The sequence below is a fragment of the Gossypium raimondii genome, chromosome 2 (genome assembly GCF_025698545.1).
Source record: "Gossypium raimondii isolate GPD5lz chromosome 2, ASM2569854v1, whole genome shotgun sequence".
Classification (NCBI taxonomy): Eukaryota; Viridiplantae; Streptophyta; class Magnoliopsida; order Malvales; family Malvaceae; genus Gossypium; species Gossypium raimondii.
Genome location: NC_068566.1, coordinates 493,055 through 518,727, shown reverse-complemented (window position 1 = coordinate 518,727; position 25,673 = coordinate 493,055). Strand labels below are relative to the sequence as shown.

At 31.6% G+C, this 25,673-nt stretch overlaps 3 protein-coding genes across 6 annotated transcripts; 2 read left to right on the top strand and 1 right to left on the bottom strand.

Moving 5' to 3' along the window:
• Positions 1 to 7,019: 7,019 nt before the first annotated feature.
• On the top strand, positions 7,020 to 13,753 carry LOC105787464 (histidine kinase 1). Of its 4 annotated transcripts, none has more exons than XM_012613859.2 (13): positions 7,020 to 7,359; positions 8,370 to 8,606; positions 9,462 to 10,259; positions 10,334 to 10,581; positions 10,658 to 10,817; positions 10,896 to 11,022; positions 11,099 to 11,188; positions 11,264 to 11,458; positions 11,542 to 11,611; positions 11,686 to 11,728; positions 11,872 to 12,012; positions 12,140 to 13,201; positions 13,277 to 13,753. In XM_012613859.2, exons 1-13 carry the CDS (start codon positions 7,063 to 7,065, stop codon positions 13,493 to 13,495), a joined length of 3,687 nt encoding a protein of 1,228 aa, XP_012469313.1. In that variant the 5' UTR covers positions 7,020 to 7,062; the 3' UTR covers positions 13,496 to 13,753. The 4 variants fall into 4 exon arrangements, with proteins under 4 accessions (XP_012469313.1, XP_012469312.1, XP_012469311.1 ...); XM_012613858.2 differs by having other exon boundaries at positions 9,459 to 10,259; XM_012613857.2 differs by having other exon boundaries at positions 8,370 to 8,612.
• A 688-nt stretch (positions 13,754 to 14,441) lies between these two features.
• On the top strand, positions 14,442 to 16,818 carry LOC105787463 (proteasome subunit alpha type-7). The gene is made up of 3 exons (XM_012613855.2): positions 14,442 to 14,674; positions 14,954 to 15,368; positions 16,549 to 16,818. The coding sequence occupies exons 1-3, from the start codon at positions 14,502 to 14,504 to the stop codon at positions 16,708 to 16,710; spliced, it is 750 nt and encodes a 249-aa protein (XP_012469309.1). The 5' UTR covers positions 14,442 to 14,501; the 3' UTR covers positions 16,711 to 16,818.
• Positions 16,819 to 17,057: 239 nt separating this feature from the next.
• Positions 17,058 to 20,185, bottom strand: LOC105787462 (probable L-ascorbate peroxidase 3). The gene is made up of 9 exons (XM_012613853.2): positions 19,926 to 20,185; positions 19,731 to 19,855; positions 19,587 to 19,636; positions 19,425 to 19,490; positions 19,241 to 19,289; positions 18,925 to 19,007; positions 18,427 to 18,506; positions 17,546 to 17,651; positions 17,058 to 17,471 (listed from the first exon to the last, which is right to left on the bottom strand). The coding sequence occupies exons 1-9, from the start codon at positions 20,036 to 20,038 to the stop codon at positions 17,235 to 17,237; spliced, it is 909 nt and encodes a 302-aa protein (XP_012469307.1). The 5' UTR covers positions 20,039 to 20,185; the 3' UTR covers positions 17,058 to 17,234.
• Positions 20,186 to 25,673: the final 5,488 nt, after the last annotated feature.

Sequence of the window (25,673 nt, the reverse complement as noted above, 5' to 3'; positions counted from 1 at the left end):
TGCGTTAGGTTAGAGTTGAACCCAATTTATTAGGATCTTCTAGGCATTATCATGTGCCATAGCTAGTCTTTGGTTATAATCTCTCTTCAATGATAGTGTGAGAGTGATACTTGTTTTCTGTGGATTTCTTTTGTCAATTACGTATGCCTACATGCCTGCATGCAATGCAATTTAGTTAAACATCATCATTATCTCTATCCTAGGTTTCCTTCAACCTTTTTGCTGGTGTTTGGTTTTGATGGTAAAGGAAAATATCTGCACTATATATAATATAGTTAGGTATATAGGTATGAAAAGACCATTCGTTGTTGCGTCAGACAGAAAAAGAACATTTACTAAAGAATGCTTATCTTGCTTTATTATTCTGATTCCTTATGAATATAAAGTCTTTTACATGTACCATGGAGACCATATATGTATAGTTTTCACCATGGAGACCATATATGTATAGTTTTCAATTTTAACCCGAACTTGAAAATTCATTTCAATTAACTTGAATTCTAAATTTGATCTATTCAACCCAAATTCAAACACGTCCTATCTCAATTTGATTTTAAAAGTCAATACTTCGAACCCAAATTGACCTAAATCAAAATGATTTAAACTCATTTAGAAAAAAACTTGAACTTGAAATGACTTGAACAAACTTGAAATGACTTGAACAAGTAACACGAAATCATCTAAACTTATAATAACGCAACTCAAAAAACATGTTTCTCAACCTTGAATAATTCGAACATGATTTGATCAAAATACCTAAAAAAATTTAAAGCCTATATTAACATTATTTAAATTCACCCACTTAGTTAGCAATTATAGTCTCAACTCTCATCTCCCCTTATTTGGTTTCAACTATACCATCCAATTACCATTGAAGAAATAATAAACTCATGTCAAATAAACTCCTTTAAATTGGATGTCTGATTTAATTGGTTTTGGGTGAAGTCAAATAAATTCGTGTTAATTCAGATATTAAGTATTGCAATTTTTATCTAAGTTATTTTTAAGTCTGATAGTTAAGTTTCATTTATTAATTTATAATTTTTATTTAAATCAAGATATTTTACGCTTTAATCAAATTTGTACGAATGAATGAAAAGTTTTGTGAGAGCACCTCTTCAATTTTCTCTTATAAAAATTAAATTAAATTAATTACCCTATTATTAAATAAATCAGATTAATCTACATACTATTTAAAAGATTCAAATAAAACCATAGAGTTAACTCTATTAAATGAATTAATTTGATTCAATACACCACCTGTCAAATATGTTGATCATAAAATTTCGAGTTCATATAGAATTTTGACAGATGTAGCGTCCATTGTGAGACATCAAATGCTTCCCAATCCTGGACCCCAAATCCACAATGAGAGGGGGCCACATCCAACTACACAAATGTGAATGGTGGACCCCTAAAAGCTAGCCATGCGCACACCACATTTGGTCCACTTGGGAAAATACGTCCCGTTCCTTGCTATTTAGTATGGTTTGAACTTTGATGGGTGGTGAGTGAAGTCAATTTTCGAGTGGTAAGTTGGAGCTTGATTAAATATTTTTGTTTTGAGTTTGAGTTTGAATTTAAACTCGATTAAATTTATTTATTAATTTTTTAATTTAAGCTTAATTATATTTGGACTCTTTTTATATAGTAAAAGTAAAAATATAATTTCATAATATAAAGATATGTTGAAATAAAAAGTTTGATTAGGTTCACGATTTTTTTAAATCAAGCATTATGATACTCGAATTCAGCTTGACTGATAGGCTCTTAATAATTAATGAATCGAATTCGAAATCTTTTTGAGTTGAACTCAAATAACTTGTGAGTACTAATTTCTCATTTATATCTCTAATAAAGAATGTCGTGACAATGTGGCACTAACCCACGTGGAAGGTTTTGAATTGTGAATTTGAAGAAAGTATTTTGTTTAATTTTCTGTTTTCTTTTTCTTTTTTTAGCTTTAAATCTATACCACCAAATTTTCAAATGGTGCCATTAAGCTTTGTTTCAAGTCCAAGTCCAAGTAAAGGAATCAAATACTCTTCTATTGTTGAAACCAGCCAATCCTCAAATTGCCTTCATAATTACTCCCCCAATCCCATCTTTTTAGTGCAAAACATAGCTAGTTGATTCTTTGTCTGATTCTTCACAACATATGCATTTACTTTATTATAAAATTTAATATATATATATATATATATATCTGATAATGGATAAACACTGAACTGTATCAAAAAAATAGTGAAATGATCCTATATATTAAATGCTTGTAGAGCTGTTAGCATCACAATCTTACCCAAAAGGTATTTCAATCTCCAATTGATTCTTTGGAGACTTCAAACCCATTGTATAATACCTATCAATTTATGGCCAAACCATGTCTACCTCTTCTATAAGCTTTTAAAGTGATTAAAGAGTATAAAGACAAAAAGGATTTTACTTTAGTTAAAATATATCTTCTTTTGTGCATAGAAAAATGATTATCTTGGATACTATTTAACAAAATCCCTCTTCCCTGTAGTATATGATAAGGGTGACCATAGGAAACTAGAGACCATAGAAGAATAAAAGATGCTACTACCCTCAAAATTTAGGATAATAAATAGTAATTAACTATTATATATGAGAAGAACAAGGTGCTTCCTTACATTGCCTCAAACCTATATGGGTGTATTTATAAATTCGTATTTTTTACGAAAATTCTTGTTAAATTTTATTTTATAGTTTATAATATTTGAAAAATTAGTCCAATTGAGTATTAATGTTCAAGAGCAAAGTCAGAAAACTGGTTTAGGGAACTACGATAATTAAATTCTAATAAATTGATGAACTAACTTCTCGATTTTAATAAAAGGTTTAGGGAAGATTGAAAAGATGATAATGCATGTGTGTGTGTATATATATGGTTACTTTTAGCTGCTTGTGTTTATCCTTTTAGGTAAGGCAATATAAAGAACAGTGTTGGAGACTTATTGGCACATACACCAATAGATATGTTGCTTTAAAGGTGAAAAATGAACTTAGCCAAATATTTTTATGTTCAATTGGGATGATGGATTACTGAGGTGGAGTCACAATGCATGAGTTCTAGAGGATGATAATTGATAAAAACCCTTCCCAATCAAGCAAACTCAAAAGCATTTGCACGCCCATACCCCCATTTTCTTTTGGTTTTCTTTTAGGGTTTATATTACTAATTTTTAAGCCGCCCCTTCATAATTTTAAGTCTTTTAATCTTCAATGGATTAATGACAAATGTGTAAAGGATCACCTACCCCAACTTTGTCTTTAAAATATTATGAAAATAGTTATTATACTTTGTATAGGGGTAAATCTAGAATTTTTTAGGGGATCGGAATTGAATAATAAGATTTTGAGAGATCAAAACATAATTTTATAATGTATTAGTTTATTATCTTCGTCATTTTAAGGGATCGGAATATTATTATACTATAAATTAATTTTTAATCTAGTCATCTTTCAGGGGACTTAAATAGTAATTTTTCCGTTTGAGGGGAGTTAGGGCTCTTGCTTACCCACTTCATATTCGTTTTTGCTTTGTACTATGTGTTTGTTGTGTATTTAATGTTTATACCTTAACTTGATTAATTTTAGTATCTATATTTTTCAAGTTCTGAAATTTGGATATTGATCCTAATGGCGATAATTAAAAAATTTATTGACGTTTTAGTGGGTATTGTGTGAAAATCTAGTTGTTTTCACACGATACTTATAAACAATGTCACTGATGGTTGTTATTAAGGTCATGATCGAGATTTTAAAATTTAAATAGTACAAGGATTAAAATTGACTAAATTAAAGTATGCGATTAAATTAAATAACGAACTTATAATGCTCTAATTTGGTATAATTGGATTCTATACTTTTATAGTGTTTAGTTAATCTAAATAATTGACACCATTAAATATTACGTGTTTATTACGGATTTAATCTTTGGACTCCGTTTAGTTAATTTTAGTTTTGAATTCTAAAATTGTGACCCTAACCCTAGTGGCTATTATTAAAATGTTAAATAAAATGATGTGACATTTTTTAGGTATTATGTAAAAATCCCAATACATGTCCAACTTGTTACTTTCATAAAATATTCATTAGGATCCCAATTGAAATTTGAATTGACGATACAAATATTATAATTGAACAAATAAGAATACAAAGATTTAAAATCATTAACAAAATGTGACCAAAAATAAATAAAATATTGCATTTTCACTCAAAAATTTGTTTTATAAACATGATTATGAAATTCTTTATTTAGTGAAAAAAATGAATAAATTGCAAATATTTGTTCACACTTCATAGGTTCATGCATGTTTTATAATTTACTTTTTTCATATAAAAATGTATGATGATGTGAATTAAAATGATGAAATTACTTATTTAGGGTTTAACTAACATTTAGATTTTGAATTTGGCAAGTAAATTTATATTTTTTTCAATTTAGTTCTGAATTTGAATTTTCGACATTATGAAATTGCATCATATCATCACTTTATTTTTATTTTTATTGTAATTTTTAGATTTTATATAAATATTTTAAAATTTTAAGTAATCGCATAACACAATTTCTATCACATCATTACACTTTAATGATATCCAAGTTCAAAGGTCAAATTACAACCAAATTGAAAAAACTTGCAAACTTTAAGGACTAAATATTACTTAATCCATTTTTATTATATATATATATATATATATATATATTCATATTTAGTCAACCCCCTTAATTAGGGTCTATTCTTATGGTTCTTTCCTACCTAGCCTAATCATATCCCCACCACCGAAAGACCTAATTTTGAAACGCCAGTCACTCTCCAATTAATCATGAAACTCATGGTCCCAATTTTCCTAACAATGGACTAATTACTTGTCACCCGACCCAGTTCAGTGAGGTATGCACAGTTAGACTTATCATGAGTCGGTCCGAGGTATACTCGAAAAATGAGAGGATTTGGATAAAAGTATAAGTCCGTAAAATAGATTTAGACAAAAAATAAGGCTTGAACTGGCACGATTTTGTAAAAAAAAAAAAAAGATGTTGTTTTGCTATTATATTGCTATTATTTTGTTGTTATTGTTTGGAAATTGTATAACTCTTGGTTTAATATTAATTCTACTACTATTTTAGTGGCATTGGTTTGCTAAGTTTCACCTATTTTAGCATTATTTAAGTGTAAAGATTTTTTTAAATTTAACATTTTTATCTGAGTCAGGTTTGGAAAAAAATTTAGGCCTATTTTTCGAGCCAAGTTGAGCCCAAGCCTAAAAAACAGACCTAAATTTTTTTCTCGACTCGACCCAGCCCATGATCACCTTTAAGAAAGAATGAAATTAGAAATTTTTTTAGCACATTTACAATTGACTCAAACATATATTATTTGAAATTTGCTGTCAGCGACAAATATAAATATAATTTTTTTTAATTTTTAAAACATTATAATTTTTTATCTATATTTTTCAATAAAATTTTGATATATTTAGAATTGACTCACGCACTCCTATCGAAGCAAATCATTGTCAACTCATACATCACAAAACAAGACTGAGGATGTAATTAAAATGCTTTAAAGTTTAAGAACCAATTTAGAATGAGAATTATAATTTGAAAATGTTTTGTGCAATTAACTCTTACAAATACAATATAATTATAAATATATGTAAATACAAAGCATAAACAAATAAAAATTAGAATATAAAAAATATTTGATAAAAACAAAAAATAAACAATAAACTTTTTACACGAGTTTTAATTTTGAAAATCATCATAAGATAATAGAATTTGTTGATACAAAGAATCAACCGGAGTAAAAACGGAGGTCCCAAAAATCAGAGAAAAATGATATCCTCTTGTTTTAGAGAAAATTTGAAGGTTGAAGAAGAAGCCCCTTCACTTTGGGGTTTAAGGTTTCTTTCTATTATACCGGGTCGGGCCATTTTTATTTTATTATAATTATATAACAATTTGTCCCCTATCTTATTGAAAAAGTAAAAATAGAGGTCCCAAAAATAAGGAAAAAAATGGTATCCTCTTGTTTTAGAGAAAAATTGGAGGTTGAAGAAGGAGCGCTCACTTTGACATTTAGGGTATCATTTTATTATATCGGGTCTGACCTTGAGTCGAATCATTTTTATTTTATTATAATTATATAATAGAATTAATCACAAAAGAGTTGAAAAAAAAATTGTGGCAAATATGTTGTTGGATGAGGAATAAAAACACACCACAAAGCTCCACTTAGGAAAAATTGCATTGTCTTTGTGCAATGCCTTGAAAAAGTGGGGAATGACACAATTAAGCAGTGCATAAAAAACACACACCCACTTCCAAGAATAAAGGTTCAATTGGTCTCTCAGTCCCTATGCTCTTAGGATTTTTGAAATTTAATCCTCTACTTTTAATTTGAGTCTTTTGAGAATTTTTTTTTTCCGAATAATCTTATTATAGGTTTTGATCATATTTGTTTTTTTTAGCACAATGCCTAGAACTACCCATAGCCCCTTCACAACCCATAAATAGGAGGATAATGCGCTTCAGTGCATTCAAACCCATGTCATCTTACGACATGCCAATTAAGTTAAACGCAATCTGACATCCTTTCAAGAAGTTACTTCCTATATATTTTTATTTAAAAATTAAAATCTAATCAATAATATTATTAATTGATTTGAATATTTAGTATTTCAATATTTAAAAAATCTAATTTAAAAATTAAGTATAATTATATGAATAGAATTTTGATTTTCAAATGAGACAAATAAATTTCATTGAAAAAAGGTAGCATTGTAATTTAACAAAAAAAATCTAAAAAGTAGAATCACTGATAGGGGCTTAATGGCAAATTTTAACCATTTTAAATCAGACAAATGAATGAACTGAATTTCGAAAAAATCCAAAAAAGGTACAGGGATCGAATCCACAATTAAACCGAGAATAAAACACAAACACACGTGCCAACACACATTACAAAAAACACATTCACACACAATCAAGAACATAAGATCTTGCTGTGTATGTGCATAAAACTCCATGAAAAATAAATGACAGAAAAACCATTTGAAAGCAGTAGTAGTTCTGAAAGTTCACCGATTCTTTTAGCTTCATCAATGGACACTACTCCATTGAGGAAACTATTACATGGGATTTCAGAGTTTGTTGTTTCTTCTTCAACGTGTGGGAAAAAAGCAGCCGCCACACGTGGTCGTAGGATTGTACATAGGGATGTTGAAAGGGAAGAGTTTCAGTACGGTGGTGGTGGTGGTAGTGGTGGCGGCGGCGGCGGTGGTCATTGCTTATCGTCTTATTACAGTGTTTTTGTTGCTCGGCTTGCTATCATGGTTAGTGAACATGAACATGAAACTCTCCCTTGTCGTTCTACAGTTTGAGAATTTCAGTCATTTTGTTTGGATTTAAGGTTTTTTTTTTTTTTGTTGGAACAAAAATGGCTTCTTTTTCTCAGCTCATCCATGGCCGAAACTAGAGGGTCAAATTCTGGTTTTGGTCCCTCTGTTATGCTCAAATTTGGGGTTGTGCTTATAATTTGGCATGATTCTTTTCCTTTAGTTGATCAAAATATCGTTAGAATTCCAATCAAATAGTATTTTGCTCATCCATGGCTGAAACTAGCGGGTCAAATTCTGGTTTTGGTCCCTCTGTTATGCTCAAATTTGGGGTTGTGTTTATAATTTGGCATGATTCTTTTCCTTTAGTTAATCAAAATATCGTTAGAATTCCAATCAAATAGTAGTTTGCTCATCCATGGTTAAAACCAGGGTCAAGTTCTGATTTTGGCCCTTCTATTATGCTCTAATTTTGGAATTAGTCCCTCTAATTTGCAATAATTCTTTTCCTCTACCTTTATGATTTCAATAGTTAATCCCTTTTGGTATCTTTAATTTAGTGTCTAATCCTGTTCCTCTAATTCCAAATAATTTTTCCTTCTATTATGCTCTAATTTGGGATTTAGTGTTCATAATTTAGCATAATTTGGTTTTTCTACTTTTATACTATCATTAGTTAATCCCTTTAATATCTTACTCATTAGATTGAAGTTTTATTTTAACAAATATTGCTTTTCTTCAAGCTCATCCATGGCTAAAACCAGGGGTTAAATTATGGTTTTGGCCCCTCTGATATACTCTAATTTGAGATGTAGTCCCTATAATTTGACAAAACTCATTTCTTCTACTTTTATAAGTTAATCAAAATATAGTTCATTTATTACTTGGCTCGCTCATTGAAGCTTTCTTTTTGGAACAAATATTGCTTCTTTTTCAGCTCATCCGTGCCCAAAAAACTAAGGGTCAAATTATGGGTTTAATCCCTCTATTAAATGTTTTTTTTCCAGGTGATGCTAGCTATTTTGATTGGGCTGCTAACAGTTCTAACCTGGCATTTCACAAAGGTTTACACAACAAAATCATTAAACACATTGGCATTTGGTCTTCGTTATGAGCTTCTTCAAAGACCAATCTTAAGGATGTGGAACATCTTGAATTCGACCTCGGAAATTACTACAGCTCAAGTCAAGTTGTCTGAATATGTAATTAGGCGCTACAGTAAACCCACCAACCAGGCAGAACAAGTTGAGGTTCATCCTTATAAAACTTCAATAGTCAAATTCTATAAAAGCTCCTCCTATTATACTTTTTTTTTTGCAAATTTAGTCCTTCTGTTATAGTTTTTACTTTTCGAAATGTGGTTGTCGGTCCTGAGATCAACTTTTTTTTAGTAGTTTGACGTATGGTCAGTTGCAGATTTTGGTATTAAGTTTTGGGGAGGGGGGGAGGGGAGCTGATTACAATTTTCAAAAACTTTGGAAGAAGATTTTATGACAACTTTTATAAGTTTTGGTAAGTCTAATTAAAACTTTTGAAAATTTTGGAGGGTTAATGAGAATTTACAAAAATTTTAAAGGGGTCTAATTAAATTTTTTTTTTTAAGTTGGGAGATTTTGATTTTTTTTTTTAAATTCTGGTTGTTCTAATTAAAGCTTGATGAGAATTCACAACAATTTTGAAGGGTCTTCTTAAAATTTTGGAAGGCTTAATAAAAAGTTTCAAAACTTTTGGGGGTTTAAATGAAATTTAAAAAAATTCAGGGCTCTAATGAAAATTTTCAAAAATTTTGGAGAGCAAAGGCCCCTGGCTCCTATCACCATCTGCCCCAGCATATGATGACATGATATATACATTTTTTTATATATCACCTCAATTAATGCTTAAAAAATAATCAAAATAAAATTATTTGACAGAATTCATGGAAAAAAAAAGTTAATTTCAGGACTGAATAGAGAGACGAAATTCGCTAAAATTACATATATAGGGACCTTATTTAGGATTTGACCAAAACTTCATTTTCTTCATTATAAGCATTGTTTAAGAAAAAAAATTTAACCATTTTTTGTTTTGTTTGTGTTGATTTATTGCAATCTTAGCAGCTGTATGAAATGATGAAAGACATAACATGGGCACTATTTGCAAGCCGTAAAGCTCTAAATGCCATAACCATAAACTACAAAAATGGATTTGTACAAGCATTCCATAGGGACCATAGAAGCAACAACACATTCTACATCTATTCCGATCTCGCAAACTATTCAATCAGCTCCACCGAATCGTACCATAACGAGATGTTATCGTCCCGAAAAGGCTGGAACGATCAATTCATCCACGGCAATGTCTCGGCGATATGGTACCGCCAACCGCTCGATCCTGTGACGGGTGAAAAGAAAGGAAAGCCTTCACAAATCCCACCGGATGATCTTATCAACATAGCAGGCCCGTCTCAAGTGCCTGATGGGGTAGCTTCATGGCATGTCTCGGTTAGTAAATACACCGATTCACCGTTGCTTTCGGCTGCTTTGCCGGTTTGGGACGCTACGAATACGAGTATCATGGCTGTTGTCGGTGTTACGACCGCTCTTTTTAGTGTAGGACAGTTGATGAAAGAACTGGTTGAAGTGCATAGTGGGTATATATATTTGACTTCACAACAAGGTTACTTGTTAGCGACATCAACTAATGCTCCTTTGTTAAAAAACACGACGAAAGGGCCGAAACTAATGATGGCCGTCGACTCCGAGGATCGTGTGATACGAATGGGAGCTCAATGGTTGCAAGAAGCTTATGGCAATAAGTTCCCACCTGGCCATGTGGTTCATGTTGAAAAAGCTAACCTTGGGGGTCAACATTATTACATTGATTCATTTTTTCTCAACTTAACAAGGTTACCTATAGTAAGTTCCGAAACTATCCCGTCTTTTCCGATTAACCCAAACATCGAAACTAACCGTTTATGTTGCCGGTGCAGGTCGGGGTTATTATAATTCCGAGAAAGTATATAATGGGGAAAGTTGATGAAAGGGCTTTGAAAACATTGGTTATATTGATATCAGCATCTGTATGTATCTTAGTTATTGGATGTGTTTGCATTTTGATACTTACGAATGGAGTTTCCAAAGAAATGAAACTCCGAGCTGAGTTAATAAGTCATCTCGATGCAAGAAGAAGAGCTGAAGCTTCGAGTAATTACAAAAGCCAATTCCTCGCGAACATGAGGTAACCGATTTCCGTTTTTCAGGTCATTTGACATTATTGCCTTGCATGCATGTTAATGTATCTTGTGTTTTAACAGTCATGAATTAAGAACACCTATGGCTGCTGTTATCGGATTGTTGGACATTCTTATCTGCGATGATTGCCTTACGAACGAGCAATACGCAATGGTTACTCAGATTCGTAAATGCTCAACGGCTTTACTCCGGCTTCTTAACAACATATTGGATCTAAGCAAGGTAAGATTCAAAGACAAACTAATAAGAATATAAACTTAAAATGTTCGTAAAATTGAGGACGATGTTTACATTTTGTAGGTTGAATCGGGAAAATTGGTGTTGGAAGAAGCTGAGTTCGATTTGGGACGGGAACTCGAAGGACTTGTTGATATGTTCTCTGTACAATGCATTAACCATAATGTGGAAACAGTTCTGGATCTCTCTGGTATGACTTAAAACGAAATGTATGATCATCGGTTTATGTTTATACAAATTATGTTACATTATAATTTCGTAAACAGATGATATTCCGAAAGTAGTTCGAGGAGATTCGGCTAGAGTTGTTCAAGTTTTCGCTAACTTAATAAGCAATTCCATCAAGTTCACAACATGTAAGATGAACATTTATTTCGATGATGGAACTGTTACACTTGAGCAGAACTTAACTGTTTTCGGATGGTTTGCAGCGGGACATATCGTACTCCGCGGATGGTGTGAGAACCCGAATGTGTGTAGTGATTCCGGGAAGTTTTCTCCTGATCAGAAGAAACCGTTGTCTGCATTAAAGACAAAGTTGAAACAACACGGAAACCATACGAAGAAGGCTGGCAAGAAAGACAACAAAATGATTCTTTGGTTCGAAGTCGATGACACGGGCTGTGGTAAGATTCTTTGGTGAAAAGGGAAAAAGGGTTCAATTTTGAGGTAGCTTAGCTTGAACTAATTTATCCTACATGATCTGCAGGAATTGACCGGAGCAAATGGGAATCGGTGTTCGAGAGCTTTGAGCAAGCTGATCCTTCAACAACTCGAACGTAAGTACTTTGAGAAAAAAAATCGTATTTTAACGAGCTGATTAAGAAATGTAATGCACTTTTGGTCTTTTCAGGCATGGTGGCACCGGTCTCGGACTGTGCATCGTGAGAACCTTGGTAAGTGAAGTTCCTTGACAAACAAGTTTCGTATTCCATTACAAATTTTCATTACCATTTGACATATGAAACTACATTGTGCTGAAATATTGTGTACAAAATGATGGATGACATCGTTCTTTCACTCGTATTATCGATGACAGGTTAACAAAATGGGAGGAGAAATCAAGGTTGTTAAAAAGAACGGTCCTGGAACTCTAATGAGACTATTTTTGCTCCTTAGTACCCCTGCAGATGGCGTAGAACAACAAGGACGAATTGATGTCTCGAAGCACAGTGTAGCTGTGAGTAAAGTTTGATTATCTCAATACTCGACTTTACAGCTTTTACGTTAGTACATAGAGTTTTTTTTTTTTTTTTATCATAAAGTGCTCGAAAATCGGCTTGAGATCGAAGCAAATATGAATGCAGGTAATCCTTGCATTACATGGTAGCATAGGTAGATTGACAATGTCGAAATGGCTATCGAAAAACGGAGTCCCGACATTGGAAGCATCGGAATGGAATGAACTAACACAAATCCTCCATGAACTATTCCATGCCCGAACTCTTGATTCTGGTTTCGACACTCATTATTCACTGGCTGAACCTGTGAGGTCCAAAGTACAAAGCTTACAAGACATGAAGAACCCGGTTTACATCATAGTTGTCGATCTCGGGTTGCTCGATTTGAGCACCAACATATGGAAAGAACAGCTTAATTTCCTCGATAAATTCTCCGGCCTTGTGAAATTCGCATGGATGCTGAATCACGATACATCCAATGCTATAAAGATGGAACTCCGTAGGAAAGGACATATATTGATGGTTAATAAGCCATTATATAAGGCCAAAATGCTACATATTTTGGAAGCTGTCATAAAAGAAAGCTATGTTGAGCCTCAAAACCGAAGTCCGAATGGAACGAAAGGTACATCTAAAGAAGGTGATTCTCACGAATGTCTTGAAATCGATTCAACTCAGTTCGAGACATGCAGCTCTGATGATTCCGATGAAACAGCTGGTGTTAGCTCTGTAAGTTCGGTCCATATCAGAGAGGAATCGAGAGAAGGAACCATACTAAAATCCAGTCCATCGACACTTAGGAACTGCCTAGTCGAGTTCACGCGATTAGGCTTAGATCAATGCCATACCAGATCAAAGTTGCAAAATACCGAAGACATCAAACCCGAAAATCCCGATTCCCCAGAACAACCTTCGGTAAGAAGCAATGCTAAAGACAGAATAACAAACGAACCCAAATCTCTCCAAGGTTTACGGATACTCCTAGCAGAAGACACACCAGTTCTCCAAAGAGTAGCAACCATCATGCTCGAAAAAATGGGAGCTGTAGTAATCGCGGTAGGAGATGGAGTACAAGCGGTCGAAGCCCTCAATTCCGTGCTCGATAATGACAACGAACATAGAAACGACCAAGTGGAATCAGAGATATGTGATTCTCCACCATATGATTTGATCTTAATGGATTGCCAAGTAAGAAAAAAAAATGCTTCATTTTTCAAATCAAACTGCAAAACATTCAATCATGTTCTGTCTTTTCTTTTACAGATGCCAATGATGGACGGATACGAAGCGACAAAAGCGATAAGAAAATCGGAAGAAAGAACGGGTTGGCATATTCCAATCGTTGCTTTGACGGCTCATGCTATGTCATCAGATAAAGAAAAATGCTTGAAAGTAGGCATGGATGCTTATTTAACAAAGCCAATTGATTACAAGTTGATGGTGTCCACCATCCTTTCACTTACTAAACAGTCATCACCTTGAATGTTTATGCATGCCATGGCAGTTTCTTGGGGAAAAAGAAAACACAACAATAACAAGAAGCTTTAATACTGTCTGCTATACATAGGATTACAACCAGTTTTGTTGTTTCAAATCTTCAGTTTGGAACTGGTTTTATTTTTATTTTTTATTTTTAATTTATAGTCTAACTTTCGGCTTAGTTTGTTCTTAGTTAATGTGATAACTGTATATATTAAACCCCAAAGGCTAATAAGAATAATATGATTATTTTGGGTTGAATTTGGAGACTAATTATTAATACAAGGAGAAGATTGTAAATGTCTAACGATTCACTCGATAAGTTGAAAGCCGTAAGAAAATTAAGATGATTGGGACGTGCTAGAAAAACGAGTGTCTTAGGTTTTTAATTCGGTGCTAGGGGCCATCTTTGATAGCTCCTAATGTGTCACGTGTTGTCCATACATTAGTTTTGAACCCCTTCAAATTTATCCGACTTAATAATGTCTTGTCGTCATTGATATGAGCTATCATGTTTGAAGAACGAATATGTGTGACGTGTCAGGTGTGTGATTCCATCCGTTTGAGCTCATGAGGTCTTATACTCGCAAACATCTTAGCTCTTAATTAGGAGTGTGGACTTATCGGATCATAAACTGATTAAACGAACTCATAAATTTAGGTATATCAATAATATATCGAAAATAATTTTTATTTGTGTTTCCTTTATAAGCCTTTTGTTCACTTTTTCAAAAATAAAAAAGATATTATTCTCAAATTAAGGCTCAAATTTTAAATTGATATTAAATTTCAATATGTTGTAATTAAAAAATCTAACTATTATTTTAACAAATCAATTTCAAAGTTTTGAGATTTGGGACCAATTTAAAATTTATGTCAAAGTTTGAGGATATTTAGTGAAATTAACTTTTATTAGTTGTTGGGCTTTAGCTTAAGTTGACGCTCAAAGAGCAAAAAGCTTCATCAAACTCAGTAATAGCATAAGCAAATCCTAAGGAATAGAAGAAAAATGGCGAGATACGACAGAGCGATTACCGTGTTCTCACCGGACGGCCATTTATTCCAAGTGGAATACGCCCTCGAAGCCGTTCGTAAAGGTAACGCCGCCGTTGGCGTACGCGGCACCGACATCGTTGTTCTAGGCGTCGAGAAAAAATCCGCCGCCAAACTCCAGGACTCACGGTTATATTCATCTCTTTGCTATATTACCCCTTCTATTTCATTTTTCCCTTTTTATCTCTCTCAAAAATTGATCCTTTCTGCTTAATTTTTGTTCAAGTTGAAATTTAGGGTTAGGGTTCTATGACTTGGAATTGGAACTAATAGATTATGTTGGGTTATTTATGAACACTGTTTTTTTAGGAATTTTATGATAAAATCATGCAATGAGAACACTAGAGGTTTTGAATTTCCTCAAATTGGGCTATTTTTTACTCATTTTTACTGCATGCTATTGTGTAGATCGGTTAAGAAGATTGTGAATTTGGATGATCATATTGCATTGGCATGTGCTGGACTCAAAGCCGATGCTCGTGTCCTCATAAACAGGGCTCGGATCGAATGTCAAAGCCATAGGCTGACTGTTGAAGATCCCGTTACGGTCGAGTATATTACTCGTTACATTGCGGGTCTTCAGCAGAAGTATACTCAAAGTGGAGGTGTTAGACCATTTGGTCTCTCGACTCTGATTGTTGGCTTTGATCCATATAGCGGTACACCGGCACTATATCAAACTGATCCGTCAGGGACATTTTCCGCTTGGAAAGCTAATGCAACTGGGAGAAACTCAAACTCGATACGAGAGTTTCTAGAGAAGAACTACAAGGAAACTTCCGGGCAAGAAACCATTAAGCTTGCAATTCGTGCATTGCTCGAGGTAAGTTCCATTTGTTGGTTCTTCATGTGCGTAAATTTTATTTTGTTTTCCATTGTTTGCCATTCGGTATTTATTTGTCATGTTGAATCCAAAGAAATATGAATTAAATGGTAAAAGTAATTTTACTTCCTCTACTTAAAAAATGGTCAAATTAGTCCCTATTGGTCCTTTTTATTAAAAATTCTATCCATTTATATGGTTAAAAATTGGCGTTACTTTATAACCAAATGTGACATGTGGTGTGCCTCGTGTCTCCCATGCTAGCGTATAGGAATCAGTTTGCTATTTGATCTAACATATAGTTACTAATTTACCCATTTTTTTAGTAGAGGGGATAAAGTGCAATTCAACCCTTAGTACAGGAGCCTTCATAATACTTTTACCAAATTAAATCTATCTTTTAACTTGTAAACTTTTCCTTGCATGGACTCTTAACCTTTGTAGAGATGATACGGCTTAACGACCTGTGCATCTTGAAGCGGAGCAAAAAAAAAGAACTTGCAATTCGAACATTGATTATATTTATGTTTTCGGATAAAGTATATATTGTGTTAGTTCTTTATCTCAAACATCGATGATAAAATATTTTTGCATATTGTTTGTGTGATATTATGTAGTAATTGTTTCTTCCATTGCCTTGCCACCCGAAGGCATGACTGCAATAAGGACTTCCATGGTGAAATCATACACTTGTCTGCATAGGTCAAATGATGATAAAAGTACCATGGAGGCCCCTATATTAGAAGTCAGATTACATTTTGCCCTCTCTATTCAAAATATAGGCAAATTAGTCCTTATACATTAATCAAAGAGCAAACTGGTTCTTTTATTAAAAATTCATCCATTTTTACTATAAAAGCGTGATATATCATGTGTCACTATTTGATTATTCTATTAATCACATTAGTTTTAATTAATTATAAATGGATGAAATTTTTAAATGACTAATTTGCTCTTTAATTTAACATATAGGGATTAATTTGCTCATTTTTCGAGTAGAGGGGGCAAAATGTAATCTGACTTTTAGTACAGTGGCCTCCACGGTGGTTTTACCGTCAAATAATACGTTCCAACATCAGCTTTACCTGCAGTTGATTATGGCTTGCTAATGCGTTAAAAGGGTGTGTGTTATACGAGAAAACAATGTTTGATTGTCTTTACGTGTTTCTCATTCATGTAGGTTGTTGAGAGTGGGGGAAAGAACATCGAAGTTGCTGTGATGACAAAGGAACATGGTCTTCGGCAGCTTGAAGAAGCTGAAATCGATGCCATTGCAGCCGAGATCGAGGCAGAGAAGGAAGCAGCCGAGGCTGCAAAGAAGGCCCCTCCAAAGGAAAAATGATGAAGCATCAACTGTTTAAGCTATCATTTCCTTTTTCTTTTTTTTCTTTTCTGGTCTGACTGCTCAATTTCTGCAATTGAAGTTTCATTTGCCATTGTTGGCATTTTATTTGCTTTTTAGTTGTTTCAGTTTAAGCAAGTATCAATCACATTCAGATAATATGCAAATATGAATCTTGCAACAAGGTTTTAAGGTTAAAAAGAGGAATTTGGCCTCTTTATCACGATTTAAATTTCATGCATCATCAGTGATGAATAATAATATGATATGTCATCATTAATAAAATAAAATTAGCATAAAAACAGAAGAATATTGGTGATAAATTTAACGACTTAAATAAAATAAAATGAACTCGAATTATAATATTTATTCACATTTTATTTATTTTTTATGCATCTTCCACAATTGAAAAAACCAATTGTTTCTGTCAGGCACAACAAATTTGTGCTTTTATTCCATCTATGAACATCATTTAAAGTTCATCAAACTCTCAATTTGACATGTATAATTGAAGGATATTATATCTACATTCTCTTTTGAAATTGTGAGGCCAAATCAGTCAAATTGAATCTCTTATGGAACTGTGAACTCAAATCATTCCATGAGAAGTGACCTTCATAGTAGTGACTGAGAATTGCCACAATTGCAATAACAAATCCCAAAGCTACCTTCAAAGATAGCTTTGATGGTGGTGAAATGAACCCTAATTCAGATAATTTCTTATGGGAGGCTGCATAATCTCTAAAAAAAGCATCCTCATCCTGTCATTTAAAAACAACACTATAAGTTTCTTGTGAAACAAGTAAGATATAAAGCAATTGAATTGCCGACTTACCTTCGCGTAGAGCTCCACATAGCGCTTGAACTTGGGATCTTCCACAAGAGCCTTGTCGCTTCGAAGTTTTAACAGTTCGGGATCCGACTCGTTGTTCAGTAGTTCCCTTGTTACAGATAATATTAGATTATTATATTATAGGGTTTAGATCAAATTATAAAAAGAATCAAATAAGTTCAAATTGTAACAGATTTAAAATCTTTTGTATAAAAATTATCTTGAAAATTATTTTTTTTTAATTGCAGTTTAATTCTAAACAAAAGATTTTATTGATAAAATTATAAAAACTTTTACCTTTGTTAAACAATAAATGATATTTTTTAACAATAAATATAAACTCTATTCCAATTTGACTGGTAACAGTACCATGGAGGCCCTTGTCTTAGGAGTCATATTGCATTTTGTCCCCTCTACTAAAAAAATGGGCAAATTAGTCTCCGTGCGTTAGATCAAATAGCAAACTAGTCCTTTCTGTTAAAAATTTCACCCATTTGTACTGTTAAAAATTGGCGTGGCTGATAAAATATCTAAACAATGACACGTGGTCACATGTACCTCATGCTGGCGTATAGGACCCGGTTTTTAACAGTAGAAATAGATGAAATTGTTAACAAAAAGACTAGTTTGCTCTTTGATCTAATATATAGGGACTAATATATCTATTTTAGAAGTAGAGAAAGCAAATGGAATCTGACTTCTAGTACAAAAACCTCTATGACACTTTTACCTAATTTAATTAGATTTTATTCTTTTCAATAATACAAAAATTAAATTGATTCATTTAATAATATAGAGACTTGATTTAATGAAGTCATGATGATCTCAAATACATTCACCATATCTATTCACTTGAAAGTTGAAACCAAGTATTAATTACTTACTTGTAGTATGAATTGTCAAACTTCAAAGGTTCCTTTGTCCAAGCACCCTCAAAACCTGATCTTTCAGGATGTGCTCTTCCCTACAAAATCCAGAACACAAAATTTTTATTTTTAAACAAGTAATTAAGTAAAAGTACTATCGAGATTCTACTAGGAGTTATGTTGTATTTTGTTTTTTCTACTAAAAAATGGGTAAATTAATCCTTTCACATTAATTATAAGAGCAAATTGGTCATTTTTGTTAAAAATTTCATCCATTTATACAGTTAAAAACTGTTGTGGCTGACGGAATAACCAGGCAATAATACGTAGCGTGTCATGTGCACCTCATACTGTGGACTAGTTTTTAACAACAGAAATTGATGAAATTTTTAACAGAAGAACCAATTTGCTCTTTTGATCTAATGTATAGAGACTAATTTACCCATTTTTTAGATAGAGAAAGTAAAATGCAATCCGACTCCATAATTACTATGTTCAACTATATAGACAAGGTACCAATGTATGTCCCCCAGAAAGTGCCACAATGTCCTTGTCAGACAGGCCCATCCTATAGAAGATGTCCCTTAGATGTTTTGCACCTGCAACAAATTAAACTCATTCAAAAAAGGGCAACTGTGTGTCTGTATATATTATATATATGTTAGCTCCCCCGTAAATTTGGAAGTTAGAACCTTTGGAAAGCTAAGTTATTAATGCTAATGCATGGTCATGATTTTTTCTTACTTAGACGGGTGCGAACTTGCATGATTTATGCAAGGATGAAATGAAGAAAATCTCAAAACTAAATTAGAAGCAATGGAATAAGAAAAACCTCGATTGGCATCAGGCAGGCGCCCTTCTTCAGGAGATGCCATTGAATCCTGACATATTCACAGAGATGAAACATGTTACTAATTTACCTAACATATGATAAGTAGAGTTGGTTTTTGGAGCTCAAGCCATGACCACCTACATACATACATACATACATACATACATACATACATACATCATACCTTCCTGCCTGGAACAAAGTCAATAGGAGGACCTCCAGTGACCTCAACAGCAACCCCTCCAGCAAGCTGTGAATGCAAAAAAATTGATCTTAAAAGCTAATGTGTGTTTGTGTATGTTAAAACATGAATAAAGAAAAAAAAGAGAACATAACTAAAACATACCTGGTAAAGGTCTGCATATGTAATTTGAGGATGCCTTTCCTTTACTTGTTCTGCTTGTCATATATACATACAGTTAGAAGACAAGAAAGATCAAAAAAAAAAAAAACCAAAGTAGTTGAAATTATATAAAAAAAAAAAACCGACCACAAAGATCAACAGCTTTTTTGAGACCACTGTTTGCAGCATGTTGTAACTCATCACCAAGTCTGATAGAACCATTAGGTCCCCCTGTCTTGGTTTTAACATCGTAAGTTCCAGCATCGTGCCACCTTCAAAAAACAATAACAATTAACACCAACCCCCAAAAATGAATACACACACATATATATAATAACATACGCCAAGCGAAGCATAATGGGGGCGCATTGGTTGCTAGAGATAAGAGCACGAAGGTCTCGACGAGCCTTTTCGATCTCTTTCAAGTATTGTGGGTCCATTACTGGGGCAGCCATTGTAGCAAAGCTTATATATATATATATATATATCAGAAGAAGAAGATGTTTGGCAAGCTAAAAGGAGATTGGTGAGGAAAATAGAGGGTTGGGTTTGGGTTTTTATATACAAAGTAAGTGGAAGGGATTATGTTAAGAAAGAATCAAAAATAAAGGATGGATTGAGGAGTTGGTTTTTTGTAAGCTAAGGAAAGAATATGGGGGAAAAGGCCAAGTAAGGTACTAGGTACTTTTTTTCAGAAAGAAAAATAAAGGTATAATTTGGATTTCATCCTTGTACTTTATAAAATTGAAGAGTTAATCCTTCTATTTTAATTTGTTAGAATTTGATTGTGTTGCGAGTTTTTCTGTAAAATAATTGTTTATATTTGTTTCCTTTCAATTTAAATTTTCTTAGTTATTTTTAATATTTTTAAAGGTAATTAATTGTTTAAATATAATTTTTCAAAAAATTAAATGAGTTTTTCTATAATATATTATTACATTTTTTTTCATTTTTAATAATTATGTGCACGTAAAATGATATTTTTATTTAGCGGGATAAGTCAAGTAGACCTATTCATGGGTCAAGCTATTTATTCAAACTCAAAAGCTTATTCGAAATTTTCGAGGATTTGAGAAAAAATTATTATGCTCAAAAAGTGGATTTAGACGAAATATTAGGCCCATTTAAAATATGAGTTAAGCTCGAGTTTGAACATTCAAGGCATGAGCTCAACCGATCTATTTTTTAAATTTGTAATATCTTATATTATATAAATTTTATATGTTATGTAATTTATAACACATAAAAGCTAAATCTATAGTAATATACAATAGGGTAAACTACACTCAAGGTTACTAAACTATTAGTAAGTTTACATTTTGGTCACTCACCTTCAAAATGTTACAAAATGGTCACTGAACAATTTGAAAGTTTTTATTTAAGTCAATAGGCTATCAAAATCGTTGTGGTATGCCTTATTGGTTCCTACCGTCTGCACAAATCAAAAGCTTTCCTATTTATTTTCTGCATACATATATTTTTTTTTATGAAATAGCTTTAAACATAATGAATATGCAAACAAAAAATCCAAGCGGCTTTCTTCTTTAATCACCAACGTTGATCGTCAAAACAATTTGAATCTAATGTATGTTCTTCTACTCATCGATGAGTACCAACCTACCATACCGATTGGCAAATCGTTACTTGGCGCTTACTAGTTGGATTTAAAAAAAAAAAAACAACCTAGTGACTTAAAAATAAAGACTTTCAAATAGTTCAGTGACTTAAATGAAAACTTTCAAATAGTTTAGTGACCATTTTATAACTTTTTAAAGTTAAGTAAGCGATATGTAAACTTACTAATAGTTTAAAGACATTGGGTGCAGTTCACCCTATATAATGCTACTCTAATTTTAACATCAAAATATGTTAAGATGGTTATATATAAGATTTTAATAAATAATATATATTGGTGAGCTTGGGCAAATTTTTTCCTCATATTTCTGATCGAACCAAGCTTAAGCAAGTATAAAGTGTATTAATATCATGTTTAGGCCTAATTCAATTCATGAGATGAATCATCACAGCTATTTCATACCCGTCATTAAAAATACTCATCCTTATTCCTTCCCAACTAGATTTGATCATGGGTCAAGCTCATGTAAAATTTCAAGTTTGTTAAAATGGGCTTAAAATTTTGCCTAAACCTGACACTAATTAAAAATGCTAAACCTGAACCCGACCTAGTCCGTCCGTATTAAAAAAATTTAGATTTTTTATATAAAAATAAATTTAAAAAATATGATATATCAAATATACTAAAAATATTAAGATAAATGTTCCCAATAAATTGAAAATACATTTTAAAAAAAGTCATTATACTTAAATAACAGTAATATAGTAGCAACTTAGCAAGCAAATGCTTCTAAAATTGTAGCAAAATTAACAATAAAAAAGAGCTATACAATATCCAAACAATAACAATAATAGCAATATAATAGTGAAATGACAACAAAAAAAAGTTTAGGCTGATTCTCGGACCAAGAAAATCCTACCTAAGGCCCAACCTATTTAGAAAACAAACTTTATTTTTTGTTTAAACCCATTTTTTGGGTCTATATTTTTACTTAAACCGTCACACTTTTTGAGCGGACCTTTAAATCCAGATAAATGAATTGACCCATCATCAGAACTACTCTCATCTTACACTCACTTTATAAAAAATCACTTTGAGTTTGATATCAACAAGTGACCGAGTATAATGGTAAGATACATTTTCAATATGAGAATGTAGATTCAAAATTTGGAGGCAATATTATTAAGAGGGACACCCTTGAAATCCGAACATGACCAATATTCATAATATAAAAACTAAAAAAAACTAAAAAAAGAAAAAAGGCAGAGTTTGGTCAGCCGTTGAATCGCTGCACATAGAAATTAGTAGTAACCCAAGAAAGATATAGATTGGTTTGATAAGAGTGTGAACTGTGAAGACTCATGTATATGGTGGAAATGACTAACTCAACCCTGGTACACCTACTTCTTTATATAGTACTATTCACTTTACAGTCTAGAACACAACTTGCCTGTCTTTGCCTTTCTTTTCTCGGTAATTCTGAAACTATGACAAGGGCAATGTTGTCCCAAGTGTATGATATTCTTTCTTTACCAGTTAGCTTGTTTCTGACATTGACATGCAATGTTTTATGTTCTCTTCTCTGCTTGTCTTCATTCCACTGTCACACATTTCCCTAAAAACACACTACTAAACCTAATTTAAAATGCCTTATGTAAATATGTGTATGTTTGGATTTGATGGTATTAAAAATGTTATTTTTCATTATTTAATTATAAAAATTATAAATTAATTATTTAATTTTATCTTTTAACCATAAGTTGGTTAACATAAAATAAAACACTCAAAAATTAGTTGGGTGACTAAAAGCGAGCATAGTTGAATGACTACAAATATAAAGGTAAACTATATCCATAGTCATTAAATTATTAATAAATTTACGTTTTAGACACCTAACTTCAAAATGTTACAAAATACTACTCAACTATTTAAAATTTTCATTTAAGTTCTCATGTTGTTAAAATTATTGTTGTGTGATCTTCTATGTTTGCACGCTTACACCAATCGAAAACTTTTATTCCTTTTTGTTTTACAATTTAGTTTTTTTTTATGAAACAACTTTAAACGTCACGTTGATGAATACTAATCCACCATACCTATCAAATAATAGCCGCTTGGAGTTTGCCAGTCAGACTTTAAAAAAAAAAACTTAACAACTTAGTGACTTAAATAGAAACTTTCAAATAATTCATTGACCATTTTGTAACTTTTTGAAATTAAGTGACACAAAACATAAACTTATTAATAGTTTAGAACTTTGAACGTTATTTATCTAAAATGTAAATGAAATCAAGTCAAGTTAATCCCGTTTTAAGAGCAAGTTATTCCAACATGAATTTCTTCAATCTCGAAATGAGAGATCAAAACTTAATGACTTGTTGATCAAAATCTAAATTCCTTGAAATAAAAGTAAATGAACTAAATGTTTTAACAAGTCATTAAAGTTTGATCTCTCCTTTCGAGATTGAATCTTATGATCGAAGAAATTCATGTTAAGTTCAAACATGCTCAAAATCTATATATTCTTCTTATTTTGAAATCAGATTCTTTTACTTTTATTTTAAGAAATTTAGTTTTTTAGCTTTTAATTTTCAAAATTTAAAGTCTAATTGTGAATATAGCTAAAATTATTCTATTAAATGTACATTCATTACAAGTCAATTTTTATTACATGGCTATCAAATGTGCATTCTTTTCTATTTCAAAACATCACACTGATAAATTTGACAATAAATTTTAATATTGTCGACAATTAGACTGAATTTGAAATTTTAAAAAATTAAAAGGACTAAATTCCCAATATATTAAAAGTACATGTACTTGGAGAATATTTTAATCTAAGGGTCATTTGATTGCCGGTAAAATATTTTCCGTAAAATGATTTCGGAAAATATTTTACTTTTCGTAAAATGATTTCTTGGAAAATATTTTACGGTGTTTGATTGAATCATGTAAAATATTTTTAATTTGTTTGGCGATTTCTGAAAATATTTTTCCAAAAATTGTTTTACATATATTGATATATATTAATAAATTTTATATTTTAAATTATTTTTACATATATTGCAATGATTTATTTATAATAATACTCAATTATTAAGCTACAATATTAATCGTTATAAATTGAAAAAATTAATATCAAATAAATTATTTGTAATTGTGTTAAAAAAATAAGTATTGAATAATTAAAAAAACAAGCTACTGGAAAATCGATAAATAGAAGCAATTTTCTACCGAAAATGAAGGAAGGAATGAAGGAGGCAATAGAGAGGAGAGCACGGAAAATGTCTTACGAAAATTGAAAGGATAAGACATTTTCCCTAAAATGTAACCCATTTTCCCTTGTTTTGGAGTTCATTTTCCAAACGGAAAATATTTTCCGCCAATCAAACGCTGGAACAGTTGAAAATGATTTTCCAAAAAATCAATTCCTTCAATCAAACACACCCTAAATTTTACTACCACCATCCACGCTACTATATATTAAAGGAAGGCCGCATTCCTTCTTTGACACCTAGCTTGCTTTTATATATATATATATATTCTTAACAATAATGGTCAATATTCAATTTCGGTCCCTCTACTTTTATCTATACTACTACATCCTTTTATATGCAGTAGTATAGATTCTTAAACAATAATGGTTAATTTTAACTTTGGTTCCTCTACTTTCTAATTATATAAAATAGTCTGATTCCAATTTTGGTCCCTATACTATGTTAAGATTTGAGATTTGATCTTTATAATTGAATTTTTTATATAATTTGGTACCTCAATGTTTATAACATCATTAGTTAATCTAAATATTTTATTTTAATTATAATTAAAATGTTGACATAAATTTAAAGAACAACTAACATTTTTTTTGTTAAATTCTAGTTCATTATAGCGCCATATTTTGTGACATGATTATCGAGTGATTAATTTTTTTAAATTTAGAATCCCACACCAATAACTTTAACAGAAGAATTTTAATAGCATTAATAATTGAACTTAAATTTTAAATTCAAAAATAGAGAAATTATTTTTAAAAATAAATAAGTGGAAATTAAATTTTAAATAGACAAAGAGCATAAAAAACTTAAAGCATACTATAATACTTAAATTTTAATTATTTAATCCAAAATTAATTAAACTAAAGCGTGGCTGAAAAATCATACTAGCTCGACCCTTAAAATAAAAAAAAATATTTAGACTCTTAAAATTTTTAAAATTTAAAATAATAAAAGTAAAATTGTAGTTTAACTCATTTAAAAATTAAAAATTTAATTTAATCTTTTAAAAATTATAAAAATTACGATTTAATTTATACGGTTTAAATCCTCTTTTAAGTTTTGGCTATTCAGTGGCCGTTGAAAGTAATAGAATGACATAAACACCCTCATAAGTTTCCAAATCTAGCATCCACGCCCGTACATCATGAACTAAATAAATAATAATTATCAGAATTGTTTGCAGCTTTGTGCTCTCTGCTGCATGTTCAAGGTGGTATGTTACAGCAATTTAATAAGAAA

Coding starts and splice junctions, on each gene's coding strand:
- LOC105787464 (XM_012613856.2), top strand. CDS start 7,063: ATGACAGAAAAACCATTTGAAAGCAGTAGTAGTTCTGAAAGTTCACCG. Junction 11,023..11,098: donor AACAGTTCTGGATCTCTCTG/GTATGACTTAAA, acceptor TTTCGTAAACAG/ATGATATTCCGAAAGTAGTT. Junction 11,612..11,685: donor GATCCTTCAACAACTCGAAC/GTAAGTACTTTG, acceptor TGGTCTTTTCAG/GCATGGTGGCACCGGTCTCG.
- LOC105787462 (XM_012613853.2), bottom strand. CDS start 20,038: ATGGCTGCCCCAGTAATGGACCCACAATACTTGAAAGAGATCGAAAAG. Junction 17,652..18,426: donor TTTGACAATTCATACTACAA/GTAAGTAATTAA, acceptor ATCTGTAACAAG/GGAACTACTGAACAACGAGT. Junction 17,472..17,545: donor ATGTGGAGCTCTACGCGAAG/GTAAGTCGGCAA, acceptor TTTAAATGACAG/GATGAGGATGCTTTTTTTAG.
- LOC105787463 (XM_012613855.2), top strand. CDS start 14,502: ATGGCGAGATACGACAGAGCGATTACCGTGTTCTCACCGGACGGCCAT. Junction 14,675..14,953: donor GCCAAACTCCAGGACTCACG/GTTATATTCATC, acceptor GCTATTGTGTAG/ATCGGTTAAGAAGATTGTGA. Junction 15,369..16,548: donor CAATTCGTGCATTGCTCGAG/GTAAGTTCCATT, acceptor TCATTCATGTAG/GTTGTTGAGAGTGGGGGAAA.